The following is a 20181-nucleotide window of genomic DNA, read 5'->3' as shown; positions in this document are numbered from 1 at the left end:
GGAGAGAAATACTGATTAGCTGGGAGACAGCATGTGAGAAATCTGTCAACCTTCCAGACCTTCTGTGTTAGAGCCATGTGCATGTATTACTATTCAAAAATGTTTAAATTTTGTAACTTTTTAAACAAGCATAGAGAGTCTTTGGGAGGAAGCATGCTACATACAACATGTTCTTGCAAGTGAGTGTTTTCACCTGCCCACAACCTCGCAAAGGGGGCGTTTCCCCCACCGCCCTCCTCCTGGGGACTGGCAGCTTTCAGGGAAGGACCACAAACCGAGAGGCTGGCAAACACGAGTTCAGACCCACAACATTCTAGTGGGTCCTGATGTTAAACACACACCCACAGAACCAAAACCAAAGCGCATGAAACAACAAAAAAGGGGTTTGGCCCTGGAGAGCCAGCCTCACAGACCTGCCCTGGAGGTCTTGCCCAAAGAGGAAACAGGTTTAAGAGCAAGAGGCCCGGGCACTCCCAGCAGGAGGGAACCGCCTGCAAAGGCTGCTCTTGCTGCAGTTCTGGTCGCCATGAGTGTACACAGTTATACATTTAATAGCCCCCAGACGATATTTACAAGCTCTGCATGTTCCTCTTATCTGTGAACACTATCAAGTGTCATACTTCTGAACATTAATTTGCTACCATCAAGCCCTTTGTATTTCTCTGTTTAAAAGTTTAAGGTTTGTCTTTACTGGAGCAGTCACTGAGTAGTATGGGGAGACATGACAGGAAAGCCCACAAGGGCCACCGACAACTTATAAATGACTAGAACAAAGTTACTAAACCTCCTGCAGTTTAACAGTTCCTTATCTACAACAATAACTATATAAAGAAGAGTTATTTTAAAATACCAAGTTTCTGGAGGTATAATTTACATTCAATAAAATCTACCCTTTTAAAGTACTGTTTGATGTGATTGGATAAAGGTATACACTCAGCGAGGTGGTATATGCCGAGCACTGCCTGGGGGGCAGGGTCATCATACCCACACACTGTTAGCTACTATGTAAAATCCCCGTGAGGACAGAGGAGACCCCTTGCACCTGAGCCCCTGGTGCAACAGAGAGCACATGCGTGTGGGAGCCAGGAGCCAGGTCCCGGTCAGCCCCGGCCCACCCTAGCTTGTCAAATCACTTCCCTTTTGAGGCCTCCATTTCTTCACAACTCTAAAAGGAAAATCTGCATATGTGTGTGTCACAGGGTTCTGGGGATGAGCAACACATGTGCGAAAATGATTCGATTAGTGTGAAATGCTGCACACACGTCTGATACCATTATCGGAATACTGCTTTATCAAAGCACTGGGCGCTGTCAGTCAGTCGGACACTTGCAGGCTGTATCTACTAAGCATAAGGGGCCAAAGACACTAAAGAGCAGCCGCTGGAAGCTCCCATCCAGTCATTAACCCTACAGTTAAGACACGGTGGCTAAAAGCGAGGACTCCAGACCAGATGCCAGTGTTCGAATCCCGATTCTGACATTTTCTAACTGAAACTCTGGACGGGGCTGGCTACCCAGTCTCTCCTTACCTCAGTTTCCTCATCTGTACATGTACATTGAGGATGACAGAGGCGTGGTGAGGTTTAAATGGTGTAATCACCATGGAGCTCTTACAAGAGCTAAGTGCAAGCGACTCACCCTCAGCAGCGTCATTGCCCGCAGTCACCGTTCGAGGGGCCTAGTGTCCGCGGCCCGTGTGAGGGCCGCACTGGGCACCGCAGGAGGGCTCAACCACACAGGCGCAGTGTTTGGGGCCCACTTTGATTTTATGACTGTGATGACACACGTTGCCACATTTGGTGCTTACGGAAATTGGTGAGGAAATGGAGGCTTACGAAGTGAAGAAATGTGCCTCATTAACGGTTCTTGGTGGGGGCAATTTTGCCCCAGGAGAAGGGTCTGGAGACATCTTTGGTTGTCACACTAGGGAGGAGGGAGCGCTGCTGGCATCAGTGGGTGGGGGCCTGCGAGGCCGCTGAACGTGCCACAAGGCGCAGAGCAGCCCCCGCGGCCCAGAGCTGTCCGCCCAAAGCAGGCCTCGGGCCCAGCTGAGGAGCCCTGGCCGGCGCACATCACCAGGTGGCTGGCACGCAGCGGACAGGCGCCCAGGCCGAGGCCGTCAGAGTCTAGACCTGGCGCTCCCTTCCGTGCCACCTCAGAGCATGGGAGACACACACTGTGCTGGGTCGGGGTGCCAGTCCGGCGGGCGGGGAGGGCACCCGGGGAGCAGCATGCAGCTACGGCCAGCATACGAACGGCCAGCACCGCAGCGGCTGCGGAGAGGGGCGTAAGTCTGTGCAGGGGCTGCTCCCTGGGTGTGCGTCCTGGGCGGGGAGCTGATGCCAGGCCTGACGGGTGGCACGGGCGCCTTCGGGAGGCAGGTGAGGAAGAATCTATAAGCCGAGCTCCCCACAGCAGCACTGTAAGCTCAGAGACGACAGAACACTGCCTTCACGGTGCTGAGGTGAAATACTTCTCAGCCGGCATTTCGTATGCAACTGTCAGTACAGAGCGTGCAATAAAGACTTGTTTCACACCTGCAGACCCTCAAATCACTTATCTCCCCTGTTCCCTTTCTTAGGAAGTTACCAGAGATTATGCACCACCAAAGTGAGGGTGACATGGGTTCGGGCAAACGGGACCCAACACAGGGGGGAGGTGGAAGGAATTCCCAGGATGTCTCCACGTAGGCAGGGCTGGACAGCCAGCCGGGGCCCGGAGGACCAGAGACTGGATGACCCCACAGGGAGCTCTCCAGGAGAACAATAAAACTGATATATTATAGATTTAATCCTGTCAAACTACACTAACAACTGCTGTAAGGGCTTGTTGGAGGGTAGAGCAAACATTCGACTATAAGCTTGAATAAATGAAGCAAATAAGAAATCAGGGCAATTACCAAGCCCAGGAAAAACAGCAAGTTATATAGAAAATGGAAATGCAATTAATTATAGTACAACTCTGGGCACACCAGTGAATAGCATTTACATAATCACACTAATTATGGATCTGCTCAAAAGTTCTGATGTAACTAAACTGGGAGAGTGTGGGAGAGAAAGGGACAATGGTTTATGTCTAAAATTGATTAATCATGTGCTCATTCTCAGGAAGACATTAGAGCTGTGCTATTCAATACATGGGACATTTAAATTTTAACTAATTAAAATCAAATCTAAAATTCAGTTCACCAGTCACACCAGTCATAAGCGCTCAGTAGCCATGTGCTGCCACCACCCTATAACACTCAGAGAACATTTCACCATCACAGGAAGTTCTGCAGGACAGCGTTGTACTAGACAGTGTGCCACATCCAAACAAGGCAGTGAACTAAGAGAAGGAAAGACACTGGGATCTAGAAACAGAAAATCCATGTTTATAAAAGCGGTTAAGGCGAATCCCTAGGATAAAGTAAAGGGAGATCCCCGCGGCTGTCAGAAGGCCCTGTGGGCCCCCAGTCCAGATGAAAGGGGAGGGGGCTCCAGGGAATATCTCTCCAAAGAGACTCCCTGGGGAGAGATAACATTAAATGTCTGAATTTCCAGAAAGATCAGAATCACTGGAGGAGAGTTTAGGGATGGTACATACCACATGGCTCAGCTATGAATTGGGTAAATTAATGTAAAGACTGAATGCTGATGTCACCTAAGTAATAATATAAGTATACTAGAGAAGGCAGAAGTGCATGTATAACAGAGCAGAGAGAGTTAAATCTTAAATTATTGGTTCTCATATTGTTAAGTCAACAGATAATCCCTAAAACAGAAAAACCAAGATTGAACAATATCAGGATGTCATTAACGATGTAAACACTAAAAGACCCTAATGGGAGAGTTTAAAGTGGTTGCCTGATGAGAATCAGAAATGGAAGGTAAACACTGTACAAATAGTTGACATTTCAATCTACGTGTATGTACGACATACAAATCTAAATATCTAAATTGCTTTTAAATTAAAATTAAACTAATTAATCAAATTAGTAGTATGTGTATATTAATTAAGAATATGGAGATAAATACCAGGGTGGGGGAAATAAACAGCTAAAAGACTTGAAAGTTTTTTCTTCTGGGGAACAGAAGAAAAAACAGTTGGGCCAAGAGATACCTGTTTTTGTTAGAAGCCTTCCAACAGTATTTGAACTTATACTTTTAAAGCTCCTATGTGCACACATTACTTTCATAAAGATAACTATTAAAAACCAAATGATGTAAACAAGAAAATAGTAGAAAACAATAAGCAATGGGCAAAGATGTAGAAAAACCGAACCCCTCACATACTGTTGGTGGGAATGCAAAATGGTGTAACCACTCTGGAAAATAGCTTCACAGGTTCTCAAGGTGTTAAACATAGATTCACTATTTGATCCAGCAATTCCACTCCTAGGTATCTACCCAAGAGAAATGAAAACATAGGTCCACACAAAAACTGTACACAAATGTTCATAGCAGTGTTATTTGTAATAGTGCCAAGCCAGAAGAAAACCAAAACGTCCATCAACTGATGACTGGATAAACAGTATGTGGTCTATCCACATAAGGGGATACTATTCTTAATAAAAGAGAATGAACTCCTGATGCATGCTACAGGGTAGATGAATCTAGAAAACATTAAGCCAAGCAAAAGAAGCCAGGTACAAAACACTGCATATGTAAGGTTCCATTATATGAAATGTCCAAGGAAGGGGTATTTATGGAGACAGAAGGTAGATTAATGAATGGCTGCCAGGAGCTGGGGGTTGAAATGGGGAATGACAGCTAATGAGTATGAAGTAATGGCAATGTTCTAAAATTAAAACATGGTAAACACATTACACATCCCTGAGTTCACTTTGGTGCATTTTATGGTATGTAACCTGACCGCGATAAAGCTGTTTTTTATAAAGCCAATGAAAAAGTCTATTTACAGAAGAACTTGCAGACAATGAGCTAAGTCCTTCAATAAGTTATTATTACAATAAACATGAAAGGCTGGTGTTTTCATCCCCCTTTAACAGAAGGAAGTTGAGGATGGAAGTTAGGCAACTTGCACAATTAGCAAGCATAGCAGAGTTGAAATGTAGGGGCATGCACCCTAACTACTAAGTTCATGCATTTGTGACTGCTGGGCCCTTAAGAGCTGTGGGCAGATCACACAAAGGCCTGAGTTAAGGCCCGCTTCACCCTCAGTCCCACACAACCTAGTCACCATTTCTGTGCAGTGCACTGTTAGGAGCATGGGTGACCTTTGAGCAGCCCAAGATTTTCTATCTCTTGAGGGACCAAAGCATATTGTAATGTTGCAACTTATAAAAATAAATAAGTGTGTGGTGGCAGTCCCTGTTCCTGGTCACAGCTCAAAGCCCTGGAATCCTGGGAGAGAAGAGCAACGGGAGCATCTTCTGTTATGACATGTTGGCCTTTTGTCATCAATTCCTGAAAATAGCTGCATGTGTCATTCATAACAGGGCCCTTTCACTCACACCTGAGTGTGTATTAATGAGGTGACTTTTAGAAAACTCCAAGAAAGATGGGGGCTGGGGGCCAGGGGCTGGGGGTTGAATTAATCACCACTGGCCAATGATTTAACCAAGCATGTCCATGTCCAGAGGTGTCATAAAAAGCCAAGGGAGCTCAGGGAATTCTGAGGGCGGTGCTGGGAGTGTGGTGCGCTCAGTGTGGGAACTCTGTGCCTTGTTCCCCAGACCTTGCTCTCTGCACCTCTTCCATCTGGCTGTGCCTGAGTTATATCGTTTTATAATAACCCAGTACCCTCGTGAGCACAATGTGTTCTGGAGTTCTGTGAGCTGCTCTAGGAAATCAATCAAGCCCGAGGAGGGGGTTGGGTCGCTGGCACCTCTAGTTTCCAGCTGGTCAGTCAGAAGCACAGGTGAGAACCTGGACTTACTGGCAGCTGGCATCTGAAGGGAGTGGGAGAGGGCATCCCTGTGGGCCTGAGCCCCTAGCCTGTGAGATCTGATGCTACATCCAGGTAGACAGAGTCAGAACCGACTCAACTGCTTAGTGGTGCGGGAAAAGCCCGTATCAGAAGCACGAAATACACAGTAGGCACATGAGAAACTGAAAATGTGAGGGGGCCAACCTTTGCCATGAGGTCAGAAGTTATTTGTTTTTACTATCTGAAAACTAAGCTTGGCCTCTCTCCATAGGTCTCTCCAGGATGGCCTGGGGGGTGGGCTTTGGAGCCAGGCTCTGTGAGTACTAGTGCCATTCTGCCACTCAGCAGCTAAGGGATCCTGGGCAAGTTACTTATAAAAAAAAAAAAACTCGGTGCCTCAGTTTCCTCATCTCTAAAATGGGGATGAAAACTGAACCTCTTCTAGAGGACTGTGAAGTGCATAGAGCAATACTAAGTGCTCAGTGTGGTGTGTGTCTGCCATCAGTCTTCTTTCATTTACGTATTTAAACTTGTCACCTACCTGTGCAGAGCCTGCCTTTCCTCGGCTCTGCTACAAACTGCCCCTTGGCTAGGATGGTCTCTCACCCACCATGGCATATCTGTGATGATAAGGCATTGCTGAGGTAAGCAATGTCCTCCAAAGCTTCCACACATTTTCACTGACTCACACCAAATCAAAGCCCGAAAGGCGGGGGTGGTCAGCTGGGCCAAGCCCATCAGTGTACAGATGGCAACAGTGAGGCGCTGTCCCGTACGGCGGACAGGCTGCCCCGTCCACAGCTGGCCCACCTCCCCAGGAGGCCTGTCCAACGTGATTATCTCCCCCACACTCTACCCAGCAAGGTCCTGTGCACCAACTTCTCCAAAGAGATCTCTGTCCATCTGGCTAAAGAAGTAGGTAAGAAAAGGCCAACTGTGATTTTAAAGACTGTCAAATGCGAACTACAAGTTACCCCATTCGAAAGATAGCAATGAGCACGTTTTAAATCCTCCTTCCTTCCCTCCAAACCTACATCACTGGGGATAAAAAGCCAATTCTTTGAAAGCTATGAACCAAACACACCAGTTCTGTGAACAGTGGGTAAGAGATAAGCTTTTCCCCAGGAATGGCTAAAGTGTTTTTTTTCTCTTGTTACCTTGGTAACGGCTACCTTGGCGCCCTTGTTGATGAGCTGAACCACATTCTCCGCTTGGCCTTTGTACGCAGCTATGAGGAGGCGTTCTGAAAGCGCAGCGACCGCATCCTGCTGGCTCATGAATTAGGACAGAAAGAGGTTTTCGGGAAAGCAGTAGGCAAGTTCCTTCGGCTCCACACGACGCCACTGGCCCGGGCAGGCCCCCACGGGTAAAGGTGCGCCAGAGCATCAGACGGTGCCTTTATTACTATGCCATCTTCGGGACCTAGGAGTTACAAAACAAAGCTGCCATCAGAGCCGCTCAGCACCCAGGACAGGCCACACCTCTGCTCTCTGATTTTAGGATGTTCTGATTGCTCACTGCAGGGGTGGGAGGCCGCGAGAGTCAGGACGAGTGGGAAGCGCACTCACACAGCAAAGCCCTGAACTCCCCAAGTGGAAGGCAGCGGAATGTGCCAACCTCCCCCCTTTCTCCTCCCACCCAGGACATTCCCCAGAGGACTATGGCCAGGGCTGCAAGGTCAGCTCTGAATTTTCTGACCCAGGTAGCAGAGGTCTGATAAAACCCCCTAAACATCCCCTGGTTTCCAGGCCCGCCTTTGCAGGTAACTACTGTGTATGGTCACAAAGGGCCTCTGGATGGTGGTGTGTGGGTTCACCATGATTTCCCTGGCAAATGAGGTGCCCGTGGACCACGTCCGCAAAGACCCTGAGGCGTGTGCTAAATACTTGGGGTTTTCTCCAGCATTTACTAGAGTTCTCTTCCTTCATCCTTTTCTCCCTGTGAACAGCGCAGTTTCCTGAGTTCTGGAACAGATGGAGAGCTGGGCGCAGGCCTGGGCCGTCTCCCAGTTCCAATTACTGCTGGAACAACACGGCTGCTGGAAACATTGGTGGTTGCGCTGCTTTGCTGCTTAACAAGAGGGAATAAAAGGCCTACGAAAGCCACCCACAGACAGCTAAGCCCAACTCCGGAGCACAGTAACTGCTAGTAAGCTTAAGCTCTTCTTTCCAGCAGAATGACTGGAATTTTAAAGTCTGACCCTCCAGTACCTGGGGACCACCATTAGCACAAACCAAAGCCCTGGATAATGATGTCAAAGGTGAAGGGGTCTTTGTTTGGAAGAAGGAGTGCTTAAGGATCCACTCCTCCGTGACAGCAGGGAAGTGCGGGCTTCTTTGTGATTTACAGTGTACTTACTAAAAATACCAACATATATGCAAAGAGAAAGAAAATGCTGTGCCAACCGGACACCATTCTTCGTCCCAGACCTACCACACATTCTAATTCTCAGGGCCCAGAAGATACAGACATCTTTTACAGTTGCTTCTATGGGAACCCAAGGCTCTGTTCAATCTCTGAAGATTAAGGAACTGGCCTTGATATGGCTGGAAAAGTCGTGGGCTGTACTCTGCTCTAACTCTTATTCCCCGTGACATTCCAGGTGGGCCATTTCACCAACCCATCTGGCAGGCTGGGGTTCCACGCTCATATATAACAAGGACAAAAAAAATGGACTGTGGTGAGAATTAAAGATGGCATGTTATCAGGTTAAAGAATTGGCCAAATAGGATTATTATAACTTCTGAAAGAGAATTCTTATCCCCTGTTCCCCAAATTGTGAGCTATCAAATTTTCTCACTGATATCCATAATTTTGCTGCCCAAAATGTGGGCAGAGAAAAAGAGAAAAGGAACCCTCACAGATGCATCCTGCTCTGACCACCAGGCCCACAAGGAGCCCAGCAAAACCTGGAGAAGGTGCCCTCCAAAGAAGCAGACTCCCCTGCTAGCTGGTCAGAAATCTCTAGGACGCACCCCAAATCTTTGCTGAATGAATGAGCCAATGAAAGAATAAAGTTGAAACTACACACAGAGAGAAATGGGGCTGGAAACACCTTTGGAAATTCCCAAGTTTGCACGAGAAGACTTGGTAGTTCGGGCTTCCTTTCCCCCTGTTCCACTCTTGGGAAGTGGTTTGTTTTTGTTAACAGAGGATACCTTGTCTCTCTTCATTCGGGTCAAAAGCGGTACCTTCAAACCAATTCCACTGAGCTTCTACTCTGTTTACCCCAACATGGTAAAAATGCTCCAGGCCCAAACAGCAGGAAATGCAGAAACCTGGCCATGGCTTCCTAACTGCTCTCCCACCCACAACCACATTGTCCTTCATTTTCCTCCTCTGTTACCTCTGCACACTCAACCTAAACCACTCCCTTCGCCCCATTCTAGGTCAGACCTACCCTACACTGGCATTAGTACATCTCAAATAGAATGGCCCAGTTCATACAAACATTTTACCATGACTAAACTTTTACTCATTTTACTCCATAGCTTAGCTCCTGGGGGGAGCGATCTCGCAGCAGCTTCTGTGCAGCCATGAGCTGAGGTCACGAGCTCCTGACTAGCAGAGCTGTCTGGTTTCCCCGGCAACAGATGCACGGGTCACCAGGCCTGCAGAACGCCGACAGCCACTCCCCTGCCTCCCGCCCGGCCCACGCCATTCAGCCGCTCAGACCCTGAGACAAAGCCGAGGTGCATTCATCGCCATGGCTGCAAGCTACGGGGATAGCCTTGTTTACATGATGACTTTGGGTAAGCAGCCCTCTGCAAGCCCAGCACACATCACTATTCCTTTTATTTTTTAAGATAGAATAAAAGGACATATGTGAGAAAATGTTGACCAAGCAAAAATGTCTTCTTTCTAAATTTATTTCCAGTTACAGCTACTTAAGAATGAAATGCTCCCTGCTCCCCACCCGCCCACCCCCTCCACCACGGCCTAGACTTAGGCAGCCTCCTGGGATGGCGGAGCCTCCAGAGCCACTCACACAGGGAAGTGCCTGCAGGAGCAGCAACAGTCTCAGGCTTCCAGTTTCCAGTTTGCTGTGAGCACCATCCCTGTGTTACTGGGTATCTCAAGATTATTCTCCACTTAAATCCAGTAAAAGCTTCTCCACTAGGACCCCCGGCTCTCAGGTGTAGTTACATTTACACACACAGTGGGTGGGAAGAGATCCCAATGTCTGCACCTCCAGTCTTGGGTGGGGGTTCAGGGCAGCTCAGCCTCCTCTCCACCTCCCTCATGATCACTGTGCTAAATCCCTGGGGTCCTTACCCCCCATCCAGAAGGGTGATCCCCATCCTTTAGGAATGAGAGGATACCCGGCTTCTCATCTGATACCTCAGAACTGAGAAGTCAGGCCCGGCAGAGGTGGGCTTAGGCAGAGAGCTAGGGAGGGATGGAGGACCCCCAACAATGAGTGCAGAGGGGAGAGCAAGGCGGGTGGTGACCAGTGTGCAATCAGCCACTGAAACTTCCCTGCCAACCTGTTGGCACCTAGGCTGCGGCAGCCCCATCCCTCATTAAATCTGAGCCTCCTCTTCCAAGCAGATCAGCTATGATTCAAGGCATTTCCCACTGCTGGCGCCGGGGGAATTCCTGCTGCCCCAAACCTATCACCATATCTCTTTAGCATGATGCTCACTTCCTCGGCGTTCTGGAGAAAAATGTTAAATGCAAACATGCTGCCAGTTCTTTAAGCAGAAATGAAATAAATGCAGGATCATAAATACACAATAAGCACCCTGAATTCAGAAAGATACTCCACTTCCTAAGAGAGGCTTCTCCCCCTCCTCCCAGCCCACTGCCCAATTTTCATTGTTCTCCAATTTGCCAAAGCTTTTGTCTCTCATCACAAATGCCAGGGAGACACACCGTTGCTTGGTTTGTGATGCAATGAGATCAGTTTTCTTTCTATAGCAAGAGGCCTATACGGTTTGCTTTTGCTGTTTTTATGAGGATTTACAACAAAGTCTCCTGATACAAATATCCCTATATATTCAGTCTCCTGACAGGCAAAATATTCGAGAAGAGACCTGCAAACAAAAGTCCCAGGCAGGCGTCATTCACAACCCACCCAGAGACAGTCCACAGGTACCCAAGAACTGGTGGTTAGGGGGCGCAACCGATTACAGTAACTGGCTCTGCCGCTCCTGCTCCAAGCCCCGCGGTGAGGACAGACTGTACTCACACCCGGGGGTCGGTTCTCCCTGCTCCACATCGCGTTCTGTTGCTGGACGACCGCAGTCAGTTCCTCCCTGGAGAGGGCATTAGCTCCCTCGGCTGCCTTGCCCTGTGGGTCTGCGGGGGTTTACGTGCTCATGCTTGCTGCCGTGTCCCTCGAGCTTCCTCTGCCAGCACTGGCCAAGTCACATCTAAAAGCTTATTGAGACATCCAGCCAGCTCACAGTGTTTTGTGGCTTCTAGTCCACTCACACAGCTTCTGAAAGTCCGGGTCTTCAGGTTGTATTGAAGTGCTCCCTCCTGCCGGCAGAGGACCTCTGACAACACCCTGATGGGAGAGTCAGGGAATAATTCACAGACGGGCGGGAGGCATCTGACTGATGCTCAGATGCTGGAGAAATGAACTTTGTTTTCTTCTGGCAGTGACGCAAGAAGAGGTGAATCTGCGTGTTGTAAGAGAGGGAGGGTGCAGGAAGGGTCCGAATCTGTAACGAACTGCCTGTGATAACAGTTAGGGCGATGCTCGGTTTGTGGGAACAGCCGAGCCCCAGGCACTCCACCCTCCCCGGCAGAGATTTCCAGCACAGTGACTGCGGCGGCGAGGAGCTAGGGGCTGGCAGAGCAGCTGCTCACGTTTGTAAGACCTTAGCATCTCACAAATCCTCCTCTGTAGGTCTCTGTGGGGAAAGGGGAAGGAGAAAACGCAAGCAAAGCTGTTTCAAGTGCTGTCAGTGGCCCTAAACATCTCAGGTTTGTGCTTCAGATCACCTGTTGAAGCAGCAGAAAACCAACTTCTCAACTGGAGCAATCAGAAAGGAAGAGGGTTTTCATTTTGATTTGAGTCAGTACCACTACATTTTCCTCATTTCTAAAGCCAGAATTGTTGGTCCTAGCGATGGGAAAAAACTACTTGATGCAAACCCGCTCAGCACCCTCCCTGCCCAAACCCTTGCTATTGCCCAAACCCTCACAGCAATAGTTCCTAATGGGCAACAGTTAAGTGGAGGAACTCTCTGCTGGGGAGGGTGGAGTGCCTGGGTCTCTACTGTTCCCACAATGCAAGCATCACCCTAACTGTTATCATAGGCAGTTCATTACAGATCTGGGCCCTTCCTTCACACACTCATCTCTTCCGGCATCACTGCCAAGAGAAAGCAAACTTCACTTCTCTGTCATCTGGGATTCTGCCTTGGCCACTGCTGGCTTACACCAAGGGTAGGAGACTTGCCAGGGCATTGCAGAGAGACTGAATTCCACTGCAGGGACCCAGTGCCAATAGAATAATCAGCTTATTTTTAATACACAATACTTGTACTAGTTTATCCCAAAGTGATCACATGTGGGACACTGCAATCACCTCCGGAGGCAAGTGAAGCTAGAACAAAAATAGACGTGACTCACTCTCTACTTTGAAGAAACTCATCATTTGGCCCTGATAAACCACAAGCAGGGCTCTTAAAAGGCCAGATGTCAGATGGGAAATGTAAACTGAATGCTACCGAAGTATCTCAAAGCTTCTGCGACGTTTCCTTCTTCTGGGAATATGGACCCATAGGCAGGGATCCCCCAACACAATCCTATCAGTGAGCACAGTAGAACCTGACTGCTCACAGCCTAGTGTCCGTTGAGTGCTACCTGCAAAGGACAGGGCCTGGCAAAGGGGCAGAGACACGCCTTTTGAGCAAGTACATGACTCACTGTACATATTCCACCATGGCCCCCACCAGAGGGATATGTATGCTTATTTCTTAAGCCATCTCAAGTATGGTACCTACCCTCTTATGCATCTGACAGTTACTGAATCTTCAAAATAATCACCTTTGCAGGAGCCATAAAGAGGCTGTTGCGCTGCAGGTTGAATGACATTTGGAAACCTGTGACACAGCCCACCATCAAGAAAAGCTGCTGACAAATGTGTAAGTAATATTGGAGACATAAGGATCTATCACTGAATAAAGAGGTGACTGATGGAAGGCTTGTGGTGTACCCTCCCCTTTCACATGGGACAAGGACCTGCTGACTGCCCAGCCCTGCCAGACCACAAGAGCCTCCAAGTTAAGGCTGGGCGCTCACGTCACACAGCACACGCCCCACGTGCCACAGACCCAGACCAGGGTCACTCCTGAGCCTTCTGCCATCCCCTCTCCCTTGACAAGATGATCGTGCCCTTGTCCGTGCTCCTCCAGTTTCTCAGAAGCTCCTGGATGGACTGAACCATGTTCCCTGCAAATTCGTATGCTGAGGCCCTGACCCTCAGCATGACTGTATCTGGAAAAAGGGTCTTTAGGAGGTAATTGAGGTAAAATGAGGTCATAAGGATGGGGCTCTGACTTGATAGGATTAGTGTCCTCATAAGAAAAGACAACAAAGAGAGCCCCTCCCCCCAACGTTCTCACTTCACATCCGTTGGGTAAAACCACAAATGCTAAAAACAAACCAAAACAAGCAATAGCTTCTTTCTGTCTCCAATTTTCCTCCTTAACTGTTGTTGTTGTGACTGCTGACTCTGTGGTGTCTTAAGCATTTATTAAAGAGAAGGGCACAAAGAACTAGGGACACTGGGAGATCTTTCTTGCTTAGTGTGCTGGGTGCAAGGAGTCAGCAAAGTTCTCCCAGGGAAGGGAACACCTGGGTTGGGTGGCGGACAGTGTGTAGGACTTTGTTAGGCAGAGCAGTGTGGGGAAGAGAAAGTCAGAGCAAGAAGACAGAGTGGTGGGGAGGTGGGTGCCAGGAGGAGGGAAGAGGAGCACAGAGCGTTGCAGCTGGAGCACAGAATGCACGGGCAGCACCCTGGTAGGAAGTTGGGCTGTGAGAAAATTCTCCTTCATGCCAAAGACATCGGATTGTATCTTGCATTTATGACGAAGAGTCCTAGAAATTGGTAAGCAGAAAAGAGACTAGTAAGATTTGTGCTCCACTTGGTTCGAGCACACAGAATGGGACTCATTATAATTACGTGCTTGTGCTGCACTTTCAAGATTGTGTAAACGTGGCTTTCTTTCTCTTCCTTTATCTCTTTCTTTTTTTTCCTCCCTTTTCTCTTTTTCTTTTGATTAATAGATTTTTTTTAAAGAACAGTTTTAGCTTTGCAGAAAAACTGAGCAGAAGGCACAGAGTTTCCAGAATCCTCACCTGTTGCCCCCCACCCCAACCAGTTTCCCCTATTATAAACATTGTGCACAGTGGTGGTCATTTGTTACAAAGATGAGTCCATATTGATGCATTATTATTAACTAAAACCCAGGGTTCACACCCAGGGTTCATTCTTCATGCCGTATAGTTGCAGGACTTTGGACACATGTACAATGGTGTGCGTCCATGGTTACAGTATCACAGAGAAGAGTTTCACTGGCCTAATGCTCAACCTAGTCACTCCTCCCTCACCTCAACCACTTGAAACCACTCAACTTTTTACTATCTCTATAGTTTGCCTTTTCTAGAATGTCATTTATTTGGAATCATACATTATATAGCCTTTTTGGCTGGTTTTTTTCACTTAGCAGTATGCATTTAAGGTTCCTCCACGTCTTTCCATGCCTTGACCGTTCATTTCTTTTTACTGCTAAATAATAGTATTCCATTACACAGATGTACTACACTTTATTTATCCATTCACCTATTTAAGGACATCTTGGTTACTTCCAAGTTTTGGCAATTATGTATCAAGCTTCTATAAACATTCTTGTGCCAGTTTTTGTGTGAACATAAGTTTTCATCTCATCTGCGTAAACACCATGGAGTACAACTGCTGAGTCACATGCTAGGATGATGTTCAGCTTTGCAAGAAACTCTCTACTATCTTCCCAAGTGGCTGTGATATTTTGCACTCCCACCAGCCAGTTTTATATTGACCTCATTTGCCAGGTGCAATGGTAACTTCCAGTCCTTACCTTGGGTGATTACCCTGGTGCCTCAGGCACTGCTATGATTCCTTCATCTCACTTCCTTCTCCTTTGGTTTCTGCGACCCTCTCTCCTCATTGACCTACCAGCCCTTGAACCATTTTTTCTCTCATTCAAGGGCTCTTCTATCACTGGTCCCTCAAGTGGGGCACATCCCTGAGAGTCTCTCCTCAGTTGTCTTTTCTGCTCAACTTCTTCTGTAGAAGACCTCAGTACCCCCACCTCTCCCTGCTGCCACACCTGCTCCCCTGCTGTCTAGATACAGATGCCTCCATATATGCTTCTTTATCCTCAATCACTTTCTGAAGCTCTATATTTTAAACACCTAACCATTTAGCAGACATCTTACTTGGACATCCCCATCAACATGTTCACATCCAAGTTATCATCCTTTCCAAACCCATTCCTTTTCCTAAGTCCCTATCTTGGTGAGGGGCTTCATCTTTCATGTATGTGCCCATCTCCCTAATCTGGAACATTCCCCCTATTCTTCTTATTCTCCTCCCCTCCCCCCCATTCAATAAATTACCAAATCTTCCTGATTTGAGATAGCAAAGAACACAAGTTAAAAATGAGAGCTTTGATGCACTATTTACAATAGCCAAGATACGGAAGCAACCTGTGTCCATCAGTAGATGAATGGATAAAGAAGAGGACATACATATACACAATGGAATATTACTCAGCCATAAAAAGAAAAGAAATCCTGCCATTTGCAACAACACAGGTGGATCTAGAGGGTAATATGCTCAGTGAAATAAGCCAGGAAGAGAAAGACAAATACCATATGATTTCACTGATTTGTGGAATATAAAAACAAAGCAAAATAGAAGGAACAAATAGCATTAAACTCATAGGCACTGAAAAGTGACTAGTGGTTACCCAGGGAGAGGGGAGGAGGGTGACTGTTAAACCACTATGATGTACATTTGATTAAAAAAAAAAATACGGTACTCAACAGAGGAATAATACAAGTAGAGTTTGATCCAGGAATGCAAGGATGGTTCCATAAGGATTATATTAACAGTTGCTTAAAAGGCAGCGATTCCTAATAAAGACCAGAAGAGAGGACAGTTCTTCCCTCCTAACCATAGTCCATCATGCACTGGACCACCATGCTTTGCTCTATCAAGCATGTGGAGAAAGGGGGAGAAAGACAAGTACCAAATGACTTCACTCATTTGTGGAATATAAAAGCAAAGCAAAACTGAAAGAACAAAACAGCAACAGACTCACAGACTCCAAGAAGGGACTCATGGTTGGGGGAGGTGGGTGGAGAAGGAGAAGCGGACTAAGGGGCACTATAATTCACAATCACAGTATAGGTAGGTCACGGGGAAGGCAGTACAGCACGGAGAAGACAAGTAATGACTCTATAGCATCTTACTACACTGATAGACAGTGACTGCAATGGTGGTGGGGGCTGAGAACCTGATAATATGGGTGAATGTGGAAACCACAATGTTGTTCATGTGAAACCTTCAAAAGGTATATCAATTATACTTCAATTTAAAAAAAAAGAAAAATGAGAGCTTTGAAATCAGATTACCTGGGCTCAAATTCCAGCTCTGATACTTACTTTGGGCAAATTTCTTAATGACTCTAAGCCTGTTTTTTCATGTGGAAAAGAGTAACAGCCTCTATTTCACTGGGGTGTTGCAAAGACTGAATGAGGTAATACACTATATAATGCCTGGCACATATCAAGTGCTCAGTAAACATAAGCATGGTTGTATTTTTACTGCTTTAATGTTCCTTCCTCTGTTCTATCTTCTCTAGCTGCATTGCCACCACCTTGATTCAGGATGTCACATCTCTTACTGGAACTATCACAGTGGTCTCCAATGGGCAGCTGAAGATGTTTCTTGAAATCCTGTTTGTGAGAATCTAAACTTAGAAATCGGGACGAGAGAGGTGAAGCAGTTTTCAGCTTGCATAACGGAAACTGCTTCTGCAGATGAGTTTTTACCAGGGGAAAAGTAGAAGCCAAAGGCAGACTGATGTTCAGGATTCTGATAATGAGTGTCCTCTGGCTCTAAACACATCTTCAATAAGAAACAGCTGTGTATAGAAGTCAACCAAATATGGTCAGACAGCTGTTGGGATTTATTAAACTTGACTCTCATGAAAGACATTGAGCCAACGGGGGTTAAATTCTGTCTCAGTCTGAGAGATCATGGAGCCGATAAAGGTAAGTTCCACCCTTCTTTTGATTGAATGTTGGAAGAAAAGGAGTTGTGAGAAACTAAGCCTTCTCCTCCAGCTTGTAAGATGGCAAAGACGGAGGACACACAGATGAGCTGCGAGAAGAAGGGGCCGTCAGCCCGGTGCCGAACTGCCAAGCAGTGGTCGGCCAGGCGGGGCTGCCTGGGCCTTTGGCGCCAATGACTGTGCCTCTGCCTACGGACCCCTCTTCCCCTGAGCCCCGTGTCGAAGGGCGTTTTATGCGAACAGACCATACGGGGGCTGGGAGGACTGCCAGCCACAGGACTGAACTTGACATGCGGGTACCACTGTGCCATGGTGGTCTCCCTGACTCACGCCCCGCCCACTCCCTAGCCCCCAACCAATGGGATCACTGTCAAAATGCTCTTTTCAGGACACAGACGTGGTAAGTGTTTCCCTTCTGCTTATAATCCTCACAGATTCACATTCCCTCAGAACAAAGTCCAATGATACAGAAATCCACAGAAGGTCTGGTCCTCCTCTGACACCCCACCCACCCGCTCATCCTGCACCCTGGATTGCCACGAGGGTACTCAGAACCCCTTGACAGCACCGCTCTGTCAGTTTTGCTGAGAATACTGTTTAGATTTTTTCCAAACTCTTTCTTATCCTTCAAACCCGATCCAAGGCGTTCTTCTCTTAGAAGGACCCACTCAGGGCTGCTCCACTCGCCGGGCTTCCAAAGCCCGGATCCCAGGGACCCTGAGTGCAAATCCCAGCGCGGCCACTTATTTAATGAATCTAAGCTGATTTCCTCATGTGTAAAATAGGAAGAAGAACAGGTTTTACCTGTTGGGCTGTTGCAAAGATGGAATGAAGCTGATAAAAAACAATGTTTGTTTGTTTTTATCCCACTGTAGTACCTACCAGGCTGGACCGCAATTGTGTGACGTCAGTATTCTTGCCCTCTCTTCCAACTTTCTGATTAAAAAGCCTCTCCATTCACCCTGTCTCCTGTCCTAGCCAGAGACGTTTCTGGGCTTTAAGTGCAGAATTAGAGGACAAGCAGGAGAGATAGGGAAGGAGGAGGTTGACTTGTCAAGGGAGGCTAAGCTAATTCACATGACAGAGCTGGGAGAGAGAGAGAAGCGCCATGCAGGAGACGGAGCAAGAGCTTCTGGTGGGTGGTGATAAACAGTAGGCTTCTGTGGAATGGGGGAGAGGGAGAGAGAAAAAAGGGGATATGACAATTGTTACTGGGAGTTTGTGAGTTGGGTTTCCTTTAACTTTTTAAGAACAAAAAGAAAACAACTATTCTTCATTTTAAAATTACTTTTGGTCTATGGGTTTGCTTCCTTGAATATCTCCATACAAACACTAGACCACGTGAGATGGAAATTCATTAGGGTTGCCTTGTTTACAGCGTCTTTCCTCTCTGACTCAGCTTCTCCAGTACAGAGGCTGTGTCTCATTCCTCTCTGTAAACCCACTGCAAACATGGCATATGAACAATAAAATGCTTGCTGAATAAACAAACATATCTATGCTTATCAATTGCATCACAGACTCCTAAAAGCAAGTGCCTGCTCTTAGTTTTCCATTGAATGCTGTAGCAAGTTAAATGGTGACCCCAAAAAGATAGGTCCATGTTCTTATCCCCAGAACCTGATTATTAACTTATATGACAAAAGGTGTGATTACGTCAAGGATCTTGAGAGGAGATGCTTATCCTGCATCCTCTGGGACAGTCCTCACTGCAATCACGTGCATCCTCTTAAGAGACGCAGTTTTATGACAGAGGCAGAGGAGGTCATGTGACCCTAGAGGCAGTGACTGGAATGATGTGGCCGCATGCTAAAGAACGCCTGGAGCCAGCAGGGGATGGAAGAGGCACAGGGTTACCTCCTGGAACCTCCCAGGGTGTACAACCCAGCTGACACCGTGATTTCACACTCTGGCCTCCAGAACATGACACCATATATTTCCGTTGTTTTAAGCTATCTAGTTTGTAGTAATGTGTTACAGTAACCGCGGCAAACTCATACAAGTGCCTTATACATAATGGATGCTCAATAACTCTTTGTCAATGACCCGTCTGGCTTGCTCACAATCACAGGCTCTGCTTCCTTTTTAAAGCCACACACACCCCCTCAAGGTTAGGAGCCAGGACTCCACTATGTCACTTCAACACCTGTAATTCTGTTGTAACCCTGGGGTCCCTCACTGCTGTCTGAGGTTCCAGGGGCTAAGAGTGGTCTTATTCCCATATTCCTATAAAATGTCCTTCCCTCATTCCTTCAGAAAGGAGACAGTACAGTAAGGAGGCACATGACGATGGTGTGATACCAGCAGGAGAGGTGGCGGCTCACACCACTGGGGGTGGACAGCCCCCGTTACAAGGGTCCCTCTCACTGACAGGCATCTCAGGTTGCCCACAGGAAATGCTGCGGATCTGAAAGCCACATCGGCCTGTTTCCAGTTTTGCACCACAGCACACACAAAAAATCATGAAGCTGATCTTTTAGCCAGGAACTAAATGAATGTAACTCTGCAAACACAGTCCCAAATACGGCAAAGGGAGGTCTGGGATTCACATGAGTGTCTACCGGAAGCAAACATCAACTGCGATCTGCCACTGTAATTCGTTTGCTAGCATCACTTCTTCCACTTCATGCCTCAGAGGACAGAGGCCCGCTCTCGGGGCCGGAGGAGGCCTGCAGGTCAGCAAGCCCCCGGCCCTTCAGGGGGACCACCCCAACCTCCCCTGCCATACACAGACTGCTCCTACTTATCAATGTCTGCTGTGTGATCCCCCAGAAATGGCTGCTGTTCTTAAGGCCGGTGGACCCAGTTTTCATATCATTGGTTCCTGTTTACCTAATTGCCTTGCCAAGGACGTATTAACATAATATTTATCTGATACTAAAAATTCTAGAAACTGTGAGGCACACCACCCCTTCTTCTCAGCCCCACCTCCCCTCACACACATGACTTTCTGCAGTAATTCTTTTTAAAAGCTGCAACTCTCAGCAAGCACATCTGGGTGAACCAGGGTGTGA

At 47.3% G+C, this 20181-nt stretch overlaps 1 protein-coding gene across 8 annotated transcripts in view; it reads right to left on the bottom strand.

Moving 5' to 3' along the window:
* Nucleotides 1–20181, bottom strand: part of ANKRD6 (ankyrin repeat domain 6) — a 170708-nt gene that overhangs the window by 57872 nt on the left and 92655 nt on the right. For 7 of the 8 annotated variants that reach the window (XM_036882464.2, XM_057489413.1, XM_057489414.1 and 4 more), the window contains exon 2: nucleotides 7028–7292. In XM_036882464.2, the coding sequence (XP_036738359.2) occupies nucleotides 7028–7147 (120 nt within the window). In that variant the 5' untranslated portion in view covers nucleotides 7148–7292. Of the gene's footprint in view, nucleotides 1–7027; nucleotides 7293–11061; nucleotides 11403–20181 lie in introns of those variants that run through there. The other variant, XM_036882483.2, reaches the window with a different exon arrangement.

Source organism: Manis pentadactyla, chromosome 12 (assembly GCF_030020395.1).
Source record: "Manis pentadactyla isolate mManPen7 chromosome 12, mManPen7.hap1, whole genome shotgun sequence".
Lineage (NCBI taxonomy): Eukaryota > Metazoa > Chordata > Mammalia > Pholidota > Manidae > Manis > Manis pentadactyla.
This window is presented reverse-complemented; position numbering and strand designations above follow the sequence as displayed.